General features: G+C 44.2%; 1 protein-coding gene across 1 annotated transcript in view; it reads left to right on the top strand.

Annotated features, from left to right (window-relative positions):
* Positions 1-14,881, top strand: part of LOC119417984 (collagen alpha-1(XII) chain) — a gene marked incomplete in the record, with an annotated part of 211,081 nt that overhangs the window by 56,767 nt on the left and 139,433 nt on the right. The window contains 5 exon segments of the mRNA XM_037685231.1: positions 3,062-3,226; positions 3,296-3,442; positions 4,732-4,874; positions 13,337-13,466; positions 13,590-13,735. Of these exon segments, the coding sequence (XP_037541159.1) occupies positions 3,062-3,226; positions 3,296-3,442; positions 4,732-4,874; positions 13,337-13,466; positions 13,590-13,735 (731 nt within the window).

The following is a 14,881-nucleotide window of genomic DNA, read 5'->3' on the forward strand; positions in this document are numbered from 1 at the left end:
CTGTTCTGAGGGGGCGGGGCTTTGATGACGTCAAAATTTGACCTCAGTGTATCGTCAGGCATGGGACAGGGATGACTCGTGCCAAATTTGGTACGATTCTGTTTTTCAACGTGAAAGTTATAACGTTTGGAAATTTATGGCGTGAAGCTCAACTTTGAGGCCTGGCCCCGCCCCCTCAACATGCGTGAATTTGCACCGTTTTGATAACTTTAGGTCCCCCATGCCTACTGAGCAAAATGGCAAAGGTTTGAAACCGATTGAGCGAAATCCCTAGGAGGAGTTCGTTCAAATTCGCCGTGTACGAAAAGTGAGAAACGGCCAAAATTGACCCTTTGACCCAAAATGGCCGACTTCCTGTTGGGTTTAAGGCATACCTCCAAGAGACTTTTTTTCTTGATTCGGTGGGTTCTACCTATGTACCAAATTTCAGCTCTCTAGGACTTACCAGTTTTCATATCTCACGTTAGGGGGCGCTGTGGAGCAATTTGGCCACGCCCACTTTTGGTTCCATTAAATACCTCGCATTTCTCGCGGGGGACAATTTTGGGTGAAATATGGTGAGTTTTGGGATATGTTAAGGCCTCCAAAAATGCGATCTTGGGCGGAAAAAAATAATAATAATAAGAAACAGCACAATTACAATAGGCCTTCGCAGCGCTTTGCTGCTCGGGCCTAAAAAGAGACTTCCTGTTCTGAGGGGGCGGGACTTTGATGATGTCAAAATATGATGACAGTGGATCGTTGGGCATCCAACAGGGATGAATCATGCCAAGATTGGTGCGTTTCGGTCTTTCATTGTGAAAGTTATAGTGTTTGGAAATTTATGGCGTGAAGCGTAACTTTGAGGCCTGGCCACGCCCCTTTAACCTAAACGAAACTGAAAGCTTTTGATAACTTTTACTCTCTAATGTCTTGAGGGCATATTAACCAAGTTTAAAGGCAATCACTCAAAATCCCTAGGAGGAGTTCGTTAAAACTCGCCATTAGAAACGCTCAAAAATGACCCTTTGACCCCAAATGGCTGACTTCCTGTTGGTTTTGGACCTGGGCTCCAAGAGACTTTTTCATAGGTCGTGAGACGATACAGATGTTCACAGAGTTTCAGAATTATCGGTCAAAAAATGGCTTGGGGCTGAGGTTTTGAAATATTCTAGGGGGCGCTGTGGAGGCTATTGGCCACTTATCATAGCTTCCTGTTCAAGAGGTGGATAATGATCGATCATACTGATTTTGTTGAACCTCGGTTCAAATCACGTATGGAGACGGCATTATGTCTTACTTCGCCCCGTCGCGACGCCCATATGCTCCACCCCAAACTGTCAGTGTTTTAAAGCAAGTTACACCAACATGTCTTCGGTCACTGGACACACTATCATGCTGATCAGGTAACAGGGGTCAAATAGGGACCATTCAAGGTAAAACTTTACACTTCCTGTTGTCAAGGGGCATGGCTTAAGTCATGTCATGATTTGACCATTCAGTCTTGCAGGGGACCTTATGGCAAGTCAAGTCAAGTCAGATTTATTTATAGAGCACATTTAGAACAGAAACTGTTACTAAAGTGCTTAACAAAAATATCACAACATCATTATGTGGATCAATCACTCAAGGTTTGATGTCTCAGACGGTTTTAGTGTAGGAGCTATTAACGTTTCATTTTTCATGGCGAGATGTCAAACTTTCAGGTCTGGCCCCGCCCTTTCAGCATGCCTCGAAACAAACCGATTAGATAACTTTGCGTCCCCCATGCCTTTTGACCAAAATGGCCAAGTTTGAAACCAATTGAGCGAAATCCTTAGGAGGAGTTTGTTCAAATGCGGAGGCTGTAAACCGCCAAAAAGGTGTGAAAATTGGGCCAGCATTCCAAAATGGCCACCTTCCTATTTAGCATACAACATTGGTGCCAGAGGGTTTTCTGTGCATCTTGGGGAATTGGACAAGCGTACCAAATTACATGTTTCTACGACAAACTAAGGTTAATGTGGAGAGTATTTTGAACATTTCTAGGTGGCGCTCTTGAGCAATTTCTGTTGCGATTTTTGCCACGCTCTTAAAATACGTAATTTTTCACCAGTCCTGATGAGTCCGCCAAATTTGGTGACTTTTGGGATATGTTAAGGCCCCCCAAACGCCAATTCATTAGACGGAAAAAATTGTAGCTCGGGCAAAAAACAGAGTGATTACATTAGGCCTTCGTAGCGCTTCGCTGCTCGGGCCTAAATATACAAAAACAGCTACATTATAAAACTAAAAACAGGAACATGTCTGCGTTGGTTTTTCCAAGAACTTAACAGATGTTTGAAGCCACTTAGAGAGGTCAAGGTCGATAGCTTCAGATCTTTTTACAAGACATTCCAGGAAACAGGAGCGAAGTAGGAGAAGGTCCTTTTGTCTAGTTCAGTCCTCACTGAGGGAACACTGCAGGTAATAATGTCCTGAGAGCGCACGCTGTAGCTGCACTCACACAGAGACATGTAGGAGGAGATGTATGAAGGCAGCAGACCAAGAAGTGATTTAAAGATGAAAATGTACTAGTGAGAGAGTCTGTGTGAAGTTAATGGTGACCAGTTAACCAGTGAATACTGGGTGCAATGGTGGGTACGGTAGTTACAGCCAGTTATGAATCTTAGTGCACCATGATAGACAGCATCCAACATCTGCAGGGTTCTTGTAAGAGCGTTCATGTAAATAATGTCACCGTAATCAATGGAGGGAAGGAAAGTCTCAATTACAAGCCTGCGTATTAATACGTCTGGATGGGTTTGACAGGAACTTATAGAACCAGCAACATGTCACAAGATGAAGGTGGATCATGAGCAGCCTAGGGGGTCACCACCCAGGACAGATACAGTTTTAGTAAAATATTTATTCATAGACAAGGGTTCCTCCCACAGTCCAGAAACAAGTGGGGTCAATGAGTCAAAACCAGCCTGTTAACATGTCAAGTTAAAACCGAATCACAGAGAATTGACCATTGAAGGAAAACCACAGACATGTTTCTCCTGATGTGATCTAAAACACAACAAATGTTTCCTAAAACTGAACATTTCTGGTTGAACAGGGATGGCTCTGAGTCACATTCTCAAGAACAACTTCAATCGCAACGTCGGGATGCGTGATGACTCCCGTAGGATTGGTGTCCTGATCACCGACGGAAAGTCTCAGGATGAAATCGAGATCAACTCTCAGAACCTGAGAGACAGCGGCATCGAGCTCTACGCCATTGGTGAGCGGACACCTCCTCCATGGTTTTACTCAGTTTTCAGGCAGATGTCTGACTGAACATCTCCTTCAGGTGTGAAGAACGCAGACGAGAACGAGCTGAGATCCATCGCCTCTGATCCAGAAGAGATTCACATGTACAACGTGGCAGAATTCCAGTTCTTGGTGACCATCGTGGATGACCTCACTGTCAACCTGTGCAACAGTGTCAAAGGTCCAGGTACTTCAACGAGAACTGCCTTTCAAGGGACGCTGGGTCCCAAATACCTCATTCTTTTAGATGTAAGAGGGCTGAAACTCTATGCTAAAGGTAGCCAAAGGCTAGTTAAAGGTAGAAATTCACTCAGTAAAAAGCCAAAAGATCCAAAATGCTAACTTAAAGTGGCAAATATCCTTATTTATGCTCTATAATCTAGGTAGAAAAATCCAACAAAGTTAAGTCAGGTCCTGGGGACGGTTTTATAAACAGCACTGTCACATAGTGGGTCAACCAGTTTGATGGTGCTTAGATGGTTTTGGGAGTCCGCCCTCTCTGCCATTGACTCATTGCAATAACCCCTTTGGCCATGACTGCCTCAAACGAGTTGTAGTCACATGTCCTTGGGGAGTGAGGGGTGAGGAGACAGTCAAAGCATATTTGTTGTTTTCTAAACATTCCAGGAGGAGTTGAGATAAGTCTGGCGTCAAGGCCACAGAGACTACGGAAACCACCTGAGCACCATCGGACTGGTTGACCCACTATATGACGGTGATATTTATAATAATAAGAAGTCTTTTGGATGAAAGACAAAATGTTTCAACAAAAAGAAACCGTCCAGAGGACCTGACTAAACTTTTGTTAGAGTAAAGTAGCAAAGTTCTATCAAAAAGCTAAAAGTAGCTTAATAGTGGATGCCCCGGGTCAGGGATGCTGTCAAGTTCTCAAACCATCGTTCCTCTCTATCCAGGATGTGAACATCTTCATCCCTGAAAGAGTGACCTCTGACCTGGAGATGAGTGTAGACCTCAGAGTCCTGGTCTGATGATGTTGATCTTCTGTGCTGGGCCATCCTTTTGGCCAGTGGCTGTTTAGTTTCCCCGATGTAAGACTGATCACCCTCCTGACACTGAACAGCATACACAACATTACTCTGTTTGTGCCGGGGGACTGGATCTTTGGGATGAACCAGTCTTTAATGTATTTTGGGGTTTAAAAGTCACTGGGACGTTATGTTTAGAAAATAAATGTCTCGTATAAAAAGCATCTTTAAGAAGTTCAGCTGATGGAGACCGAGGCAGCGTTTGTCAGTCGCTGCTAGTTTCTGTAAGCTCAGAGTCACACAGCTGCAGCACTAATTATTAGAGTCAGAACGTTCAGCAGGAGCTGCAGGAGCTGCAGGAGCTGCAGGAGCTGCAGGAGCTGCAGGGCAGGAAAACTTTCTTGTTTCTAACTGAACCATTTTTAATTAAAGAGCAGCCGAAGGCCCAACGGGTCCTGTCACATTCAGGGTCTGGTCTGTTTGGTTTCAGATTCTGGTCTCGGTGCGCCCACCAACCTGGTGACATCAGAGGTGACCCACCACTCCTTCAGGGCCACCTGGACAGCTCCTGACGGTCCCGTAGAAAACTACCGAGTCACCTACATGATGGCAGCTGGAGGACCCACGGAGGAGGTGAGACAAAGTTATAAAATCCTGTCCCCGACCTCTGACCTCTTGTTTTAACCCCCCACCCCCACTGCTGATATACACATTATGCAGTTTAAAATCGGTTCAAACCACTGTCCCTCCTCTGGACATGTCCAAACCACTGTCCCTCCTCTGGACATGTCCAAACCATCTCAGAGTGTCCTCTCTAACTTTATCTCTCAGTTGTTCAACCTGTGCTGTACCTCTGATGATCTCATTCCTGATCTTCTCCATCGTTGTCTCTCCTAAGGAGAACCTCAACATCTTCATTTCTGACACTTCCAGTTCTGTCTCCTGTCTTTTTGTCCATGTCTCTGTCTCCAGACCATACAACATAGCTGGTCTCACCACTGTCTTGTAAACTTTCCCTTTGACCTTTGCTGACACCCTTTTGTCACAAATCACTCCTGAAACTTTTCTCCATCACTCCATCCTGGACTTTATGTGTGGAACAAACACACACACAGCCCACATGGTTCTGATCTAAGGTTCGGGGTAATTCAACGTTGTCTGAGATGTTTCTCATAACCAATCGGGTTTTATTTCACTTGGATTTGATCAGAAGAATCTGCTGGTTCTGGAATCCAGCCTGAAGATCAGATGGTTTGATTTATCATCTCTGTCTGACCTGGAACCAGTCAGAACTTTGTGGTACCAGAGGATGAGGTGGTCTGTCACATTAAACCCTAAATCCTCGTGTCTGAGCGTTGGGGTGTTTTCTTCTGTCTGCTGAGCTTCACGTCGTCTCGTAGCTGTGTCTTCAGAGCCGGGTCTGGTTTTTATACAGGGCCTCGGCTCTCACAGACCCTCAGGAACTTCAGTCTAGATTCTTTGGTGAACCTGCGTTTAGTTTGCTCTTAACCTCCTGTCATTCCTGTTTTTATAAAAACTCAGACCTGGGCCTCGGCCATACGTTCTGGTTTTATTGGTGTCTTCTCTGATTAGAATCATCTGAAATCCTGCAGAGTTTCCACTGGATCCACTTAGTTCAGACGGACTGGGTGGATCAGAGCACCAGAACCTGAACCCAGTATTTACTGCAGCTTTTATCTGTCGGATTTTACTATGGCAGAAACACGAGAGTGAATTCCTGAGCTCAGAGCTTTGATGTTTGTGCCAAAAAGTGACACAGTGTGTGCGAAGAGTTCTAATCCAGCAGAGACACTCACAACCGTGGACACTGAACTGAAGAAAGACTGGCAGGGAGCTGAACTGGACTTCATGGTACCGTCCAGAGCCTCGTTTCAGACAGTCTGAATACGTTGAATTTAAAGGACATTTTATTGTTTTTACGTACTTTTACTTTCAAACTCTAACTCATGATGGTAAAGTTCACTTCCCTGTCTAAGTTCATTCAACCTTTATTTGTATGTTATACAGTATTTATACATGTTACACAGTAGGTATTTATACATGGTACACAGTATGTATTTATACATATTACACAGTATGTATTTATACATGTTACACAGTAGGTATTTATACATGTTACACAGTATGTATTTATACATGTTACACAGTAGTATTTATACATGTTACACAGTAGGTATTTTTACAAGTTATACAGTAGGTATTTATACATATTACACAGTAGGTATTTATACATGTTATACAGTATGTATATATACATGTTACACAGTATGTATTTATACATGTATATACATGTTACACAGTATGTATTTATACATGTTATACAGTAGGTATTGATACGTTACACAGTAGGTATTTATATATGTTATACAGTATGTATTTATACGTGTTATACAGTAGGTATTTATACATGTTATACAGTATGAATTTATACATGTTACACAATAGGTATTTATACATGTTATACAGTAGGTATTTAGACATGTTACACAGTAGGTATTTATACATGTTACACAGTATGTATTTATACATGTTACACAATAGGTATTTATACATGTTTTACAGTAGGTATTTATACATGTTATACAGTAGGTATATATACATGTTATACAGTAGGTATTTATACATGTTATACAGTATGTATTCATACATGTTACACAGTAGGTATTTATACATGTTATACAGTAGGTATTTATACATGTTACACAGTAGGTATTTATACATGTTATACAGTATGTATTTATACATGTTATACAGTAGGTATTTATACATGTTATACAGTATATATTTATACATGTTATACAGTACGTATTTATAGAAGTTATACAGTATGTATTTATACATGTTACACAGTAGGTATTTATACATGTTACACAGTAGGTATTTTTACATGTTATACAGTAGGTATTTATACATATTACACAGTAGGTATTTATACATTTTATACAGTATGTATATATACATGTTATACAGTATGTATTTATACATGTATATACATGTTACACAATATGTATTTATACATGTTATACAGTAGGTATTTATACATGTTACACAGTAGGTATTTATACATGTTATACAGTATGTATTTATACATGTTATACAGTAGGTATTTATACATGTTATACAGTATATATTTATACATGTTATACAGTACGTATTTATAGAAGTTATACAGTATGTATTTATACATGTTACACAGTAGGTATTTATACATGTTACACAGTAGGTAGGCTCAGCCCGAAGGAGCAGCATGGGTTTGCCTTCCTGTGGACCCAACACCTGCCAGAAGGGCCATAAATGTTGGGTGCATGAGGCTATGGGCAGTGGCCGAAGGCATTGGCTGAAGGCAGGGGCAGTGGCTGAAGGCAGGGACCTTGGCGCTCTGACCCTGGCTTACCAAAGCTGCTCTTGGGACATGGAATGTAACCTCTCTGGCAGGGAAGGAGCCTGAGCTCGTGCATGAGGTTGAGAGTTACTAACAAGATCTAGTTGGGCTCACCTTAACGCACAGCATGGGCTCTGGAACAGAGGGGGCTGGTCCTTATTTCACTCTGGAGTTGCCTATGGTGAGAGGTGTCGAGCTGTGTGGGTCTACTTTTAACCCCCCCCCCCCCCTCCCCCCCGACTTGGTGCCTGTGTGTTAGAGTTTTCCTTGGTAAATGAGAGGATGGCTTCCCTTTGCCTTCGGGTGGGGTGACAGGCTCTGTCTGTTGTTTGTACCTATGCGCCGAACTGCAGTTCAGAGTATCCGGCCTTCTTGGAGTCCTTGGCAGGGGGGCTGGAAGGTGTGCCAGTTGGGGACTCCTTTATTCTGCTGGGGGACTTCAATGTCCACGTGAGTAATGACAGTGTGACCTGGAGGAGCGTGAGTGGGAGAAACGGCCTCTCTGATCTGAACCTGAGCGGTGTTCTGTTGTTGGACTTCTGTGCTAGTCATAGTTTATCCATCATGAACACCATGTTTGAACATAAGGGTGTCCATAAGTGCACTTGGCACCAGGACACCCTAGGTTGTAGATCAATGATGGACTTTATAGTTGTGTCATCTGATTTGCGGCCATTTGTTTTGGACACTCGGGTGAAGAGAGGACTTGAGCTGTCAACTGATCACCAGTTAATGAGTTGGATCAGATGGCGGAGAAAGATGCCAGACAGACCCGGTAGACCCAAACGTGTTGTGAGGGTTTGCTGGAAATGCCTGGCAGAAGAACCCATCAGAGAGATCTTCAACTTACACCTCCAGGAGAGCTTTAACCACTTCCCAGCTGAGGTGGGGGACATTGAGTCAGAGTGGGCCATGTTCCGCGCCTCGCTTGTTGAGGTAGCAGCATTGAGCTGTGGCCACAAGGTTGTCGGTGCTTATCGTGGTGGCCATCCATGAACTTGGTGGTGGACACCCCAGGTTAGGAAGGCTGTCAAGCTGAAGAAGGAGTCCTATCGGGCCTTGTTGGCTGGTGGGACTCAAGAAGCAGCTGAGGAGTACCAGAGGGTGAAGAGGTGTGCAGCTCTGGCTGTTGCTGAGGCAAAAGCTCGGATGTGGGAGGAGTTCGGTGAGACCTTGGATAGAGACTCTCGGTTGGCTCTGAGGAGATTTTGGCAAACCATCAAATGGCTGAGAAGGGGAAAGCAGCACTTTACGAACACTGTGTTCAGTGAAGGTAGGGTGCTGTTGACCTCAACCAGTGATGTCGTCGGGAGGTGGAAGGAATACTTCTCGGACCGTCTCAATCCCACCAGCACGTCTTCCATGGAGGAAGCTGAGCCAGGGGACTTTAGGTTTGATCCGTCCATAACCGTGGCTGAGGTCACCGAGGTAGTTAAAAAGCTTAAAGGTGGCAGGGCTCTTGAAGTAGATGAGATTCACCCTGATCTCCTTAAGGCTCTGGATGTTGTGGGGCTGTCTTGGCTGACACGCCTTTGCAACGTCGCATGGACATAGGGGGTAGTGCCACTGGATTGGCAGACTGGGGTGGTCGTTCCCCTCTTCAAAAAGGGGACCAGAGGGTGTGCTCCAATTATAGGGGCATCACTCTCCTTAACTTCCCTGGTAAGGTCTATTCAGGGATACTTGAGAAGCGAGTCCGATTGTTGGTCGAACCTCAGATCCAGGAGGAACAATGTCGGTTCCGTCTTGGCTGTGGAACACTGGATCAGCTCTTTACCCTCACTAGGGTTGTTGAGGGCTCATGGGAGTTTGCCCATCCAGTCTACATGTGTTTTGTGGACTTGGAGAAGGCATTTGATCATGTTCTTTGGGGTACACTGTGGGGGGTGCTCCGTGAATATGGGATTGGAGGCCCATTGTTACGGGCTGTTCAGTCCCTATACAAGCGATGCAAGAGTCTGGTTCACATTGCTGGCAGTAAGTCGGACCCCTTCAGGGTGGGAGTTGGACTCTGCCAGGGCTGCCCGTTGTCACAGATTCTGTTCATAACTTTTATGGTCAGAATTTCTTGGTGTAGCCAGTGGGCGTAGGGTTTCCGGTTCGGTGCTTTACTGAGGATTGACTTGTAGGAGAAATTTGATTTGTAGAAGTTTGGAGAGCCCTGTGATGGACTTGTGACCTGTCCAGAGTGCACCCTGCCTCTCGCACAGTGATGGCTGGACATGGGCACCAGTGACCCCTGCAACCCAAAAAGGAAGAAGTAGGTGAAAGATAATGGATGGATGGATGGATGGACAGGTGGGCTTGTAGGAGAGGTAGATGATTTTCCTTTAGTAACTGTGTCAATCAAGAAGCTGGAAGCAACAAAATGTCTGTTTAAACAGCTTAGCATCTCATGCTTATTTGACACAGGAACAGAGTCAGCAAATACTGTACTTGTGATGGCAGATCACATGAGTGAGAGCTGCCAGTAAGAGATTTGATAATTTTTCAAAATCTCTTAGGGTCATTCAGAACTTTGATGGTCTGAGATAAATAGTAGTTATGTTATGAAGTTTTAATGGAAGCTGTACAATGATTCCTTAGCTGATGAAATTGCAGCCAGTCAGTATCTGAACCAGACTGTCTTGCAGTTGCTCAAAGCTGGTCCAGTCAGAAGACCCTGAACCAGATTCCAGTCAGGAGACCCTGAACCAGAGTCCAGTCAGGAGACCCTGAACCAGAGTCCATTCAGGAGACCCTGAACCAGAGTCCAGTCGGGAAGCCCTGAATCAGAGTCCAGTCAGAAGACCCTGAACCAGATCCCAGTCAGGAGACCCTGAACCAGAGTCCAGTTAGGAGACCCTGAACCAGATTCCAGAGGAACTTTATTAGCGACAGACTGGAGTGAAGATGGGTGGAACTTCCAGTCCAGGTTGTCTTATCTGTTGGGTTTAGGTTTCCTGCTGGAAGAGCAAGAAGGAGTTGGACATCTGACATGAGGACCGTCTGGCCGCTCGTTGATCGTCATCTTTTGGTTGTTTTCATCTGAGGGTGAAATCAGACGATGTTTCCAGACACCAAGTCATCCTGAGCTGAAGAGCCGTGCTCGTCTGGCTCCAATCTTTTCTGGTTTTGAAATATTCGAACTTCAAGCAGCCGTGTCTGTCCTCACGAGGTGCACGTTTCGTAAGTTTCAGTTTCTAAAAACCTGTTTGTCCTTTCTGACGAGCCAAAGTTTGATTTCATATTTCTGTGGATCATAAAAGAAAAAGAGACTTTTCTAAAATCAAACATTCTGCTCTTTGAAGAAGACTCATAACTTGGAAATGTTTCTTCAGCTTTTGTCCAAAAACATGTTTTTCATTTGCAATCAGATGTGCAGTTTGTGTGTTGACGGAGCGTCATCCTTCTGTCTTTATGTCGACTGTAAATAATCTGCCTGCAGACGGACACCGCTGCTTTAGTTTGGAGGGACGCTTCACGTTGAAGCCTGACTGGAATCAGAGCTCGTTCTGATCCGAGCACTTTATTCTGACGCAACACAAACACAACAGCTTTTAAATAAAAACCTTTAAACGCTGCGGTCACCTCTGAGTTTGGCAGCAGATTCTGGGTAAAAAAAGCGGGGAGTCACCATGGGAACCAGTGACTCTGCAGATTATCTGCAGGCTTTAACTCAACGTTCCTAATGAAACAACCGTTTTTCACCATCAACGTCAACAGAAGAGGATGGAACGCTGTTAACTTCCACTGTCCAAACCCAAAACCAAAGCGGTTCTTTTGGGAGCCACCATGTTGGATTTTTAGGGTCGGAGTCCCTCAGGACGTGGGGTGGTACCTTTTTTATGAAAGTCCCGCCTCCACACCTTCATAACTTCCTGTCAAGCACATTATAACGCACCACATAGCAGCAAGGTCAGAGCTGCACAAATTAACAAAAATTTGCACCTTAATGATCTGAAATGTGTTTTTTGTTGGAAAAATTTTGTTTGCACGGAGGAGGCGGGGCTCATAAACTGTACCTATAAACTGTATCATAGCTGTTCAGATTGTTTTGTGTTGTCATCATGCATTTTTTAAACAAAAGTTATTTGCAAAGTTTGTATATCTAAATAGTCATATTTGGGGTCACAAGCCTCAGTTCCTGTTAATTTGTGGGTCAGAAGCTGAACTACCTTGGATCCACTGGTCTGTAGTAGTCCTGTTTCTCTGCTGATGAATTTCTGATGTAGATGAATATACTTCAGCTGCAGCATTGTGGAGGTGGAGTTCCTCAAGGCTCAGTCCTCAGTCCTGTCAGGGTGTTATTATAAATGTTGTCTTTATGGTTCATTTCAGAATCAGAATAAACTTTTATTATCATTGCACAGAGATACAATGAGAACATGTACGTACAGTCATCCGAAAGATGGGCGGCGTGTACGAAGCTGCTACTATGAAAGCGCGGCCTTCTTATTTTTACTGTATTCAGAATAATATTTTGCTTAGATGAGAAGAGGGAAGAAAACATGAGGAGAGACGGTATAAAAAAAAGATCTCTCACTCCGTGTCCTAGACAGGGCACAATTTGAGGCATCAAACAAACCTCCCACAGCAAAGCGACATAAACAGATGTTATACATGAACATATAGGCGGTGAAAACATTGAATTTTAAGGGAAAGTCGTAGCATAGTCCAGAGCCCCCCCTCAGCCATTGTCCAGATAAGAGGTGACGTTCATCTTCAGCTCAGTTGAGGTTCTGTCACATGTCCTTGGGGAAGGGAGGGGTGAGGAAACAGTCAAAGCATCTTTGTTGTTTCTGAACATTCCAGGAGGAGTTGAGATAAGTCTGGCATCAAGGCCACAGTTTGGGTCAGGCAGAACTCGTAATTGTTGTTTCTGCCTTTAAAGTCTCGCTGGTACATTTCTCTGATGGAAACTCCAAAACAGCCAAATTGATTCCTTAAGCCGAAAGTCGAGCTCACAGCTTCTCCAGATTATTCCTACCTTCATGTGTGCTGCCAGGAAGAACACAGTCCTGATAACAGCTGCTCAAACTGTGATGCAGCTCCGCATAATTCAGTCTGAGTGCTGCTGAGCTTCGACACATCCACATGAATTTATAGACAATCCAGATTTCACCAGCCAAACAGCAAAAAAAAAGTTGTCATCATGAATCCAATTTGTTCCTTAAAGAGTTCAGAGGGTCCTCCTTACCCTGACTCCTGTTGGGAGAAGTTGATCAATTTTGTTGAGAGACCAGCTGATCCTTCAAATTAAGAGGCAGGCAGAAAAAAATAGGCTTTTTAAGGGTTCACAGGACGAAAGAATGCAAGCGCGGGGGGGGGGGGGGGGGGGGGTGTTACGGTGCACCAGGAAACACGTCTGACTTCACCGGAGTACAGAGAGAGAAAAACTGTTTAAAATTGTTTTTTAGAAAATATTATACTTTATTCTAAAACTTTCTTGTTAATTAGATCCATTTGCCTGATAATAAAGTATTTTAAGTTTTTAAATGTCCTTCATATTTCTGGAAACCAAACTGAAGTTGATGTTTACATCATCTGAAACACAGAAAAATGTTCAAAACGTTGACTTGGTTTCTAATGTCTAGTTCTTCTAAGATTCATGAATAAACCAATCACTGGTATGTAGGAGTCTTCTGTTTCATTTTTATTTTCTAAAGTTCATAAAATGTTAAAAATGATAATCAGTTCTTTATGGTTCCAGGTTCTGGTGGATGGGACAGAGACCACCGTAGTTCTGCAGAACCTGACCCCCCTGACCGAGTACATCATCAATGTTTACGCTGTGGCTGGAGACGTCAGCAGCGAGCCTCTGACGGGCAAAGAGACCACCTGTGAGTGTCTCCTCCATTTCTTTTACCAACAGACATGTGATTACAGGATCCCCCACCTTTCACGTAATTGCGACGACACGTGTATTTCCTCTGAGTGCTTCCTGCCTGCTTCTGTCCTGTCAGTGCCGCTGTCGGCTGTGAAGAACATGAAGGTTTACGACGAGACGATGAACAGCATGAAGGTGAGCTGGGACGCCGCACTCGGCGCCACCAGTTACCTGCTGCTCTACAGATCCATCAACGCCACAGAGCCTCAGCAGGAGGGACAGGTAACGCCCCGCTGGATGCACTCTGACACACGTTCTTTTATCGGATGATCACTTCTTAGTGTAGCCAACATAAAGCCATGGTTTGTGTTTTATGATTCTGAAGCCTCAGCGTGAGCGTCTTGTAGCCGCTGCTGCCTGCGGGTCAGCGTGCCCGTGAAACGCTGCTTTTGAATATAGTTTTTGTCCCTGGCATGTGTGGTTCTGGTTGAGCAAAGTGAAACCTCCATTCACCCCTGTCCTCAGGGATGCACTTTCTTGCTTCTTTAGAAGGACCAGCACAAGGCTGGTCCTGTCTGTCTGGGATCGTTCATGCCCGGAGCCATGGCCAAGTCTGAGGCATTTCGTCACCAGCTTTGTTGCTCGCCAAGTCAGGGAACATGGTTTCATCTAGTCCAACCAGGACGGTTTTAAGGTCAGAGTCCCTGCTTCCAGCTGGTTGGACCACATGGTGTAAAATGGAAGGGTTAGCTGAAAACAGAGTAGATGCTACTCAGTACACCAGTGGAGCATCCCCGTTTCACAACCATGGTGTGAGCGGCCCCTCAGCCCTTCCATCCAAAGCCCTCTAGACTCTCCTCTGCTCAGTTAGTAAAACCTACAGAGCTCAGGGGACTATCGTTGGTGCTCTGAGCTCCAGATGGACCAGGTCAGGTATTTTATATACTACTACATAGTTTTATTCATTCAAATTCATTCTGCTGCACTGTTATATTCTACCATGTTGTTGTTTACTATCACTCTTTAGGACGTTGTAAATATTATAATTAGGTTTTCACTTTCTGGTACTTTATTTTGTACCCTTATTGCATGCTTTAGTATTTTTATTAACCTTTATTTAACCAGGTAAATCCCATTTCTTGTTTGTCTGTTCTTTGTTTTTGTATCGAGTCAAATGGGTTCTTCTCATCCTGAGCATTACATTGTACTGTTGACCTTGTGTTGACCTTGTGTTGACTTACCTGCATATGATAAATAAACACAACTTGGACTTATGTACCTGGTGGAGATCAGAGCTCAGGTGCCATCAGGGAGTCCTCTGATCCCGCTCTTAAAGGAGGTCAGAATTACGGCAAACTGAATCCTGTCCCTGGGTAGAGATGACATCAGTGGTGGGGGAGCAGGGACAGAGCAAGGACATCAGTGGTG

Source organism: Nematolebias whitei, chromosome 12 (genome assembly GCF_014905685.2).
Source record: "Nematolebias whitei isolate Nwh7 chromosome 12, NemWhi1, whole genome shotgun sequence".
NCBI lineage: Eukaryota > Metazoa > Chordata > Actinopteri > Cyprinodontiformes > Rivulidae > Nematolebias > Nematolebias whitei.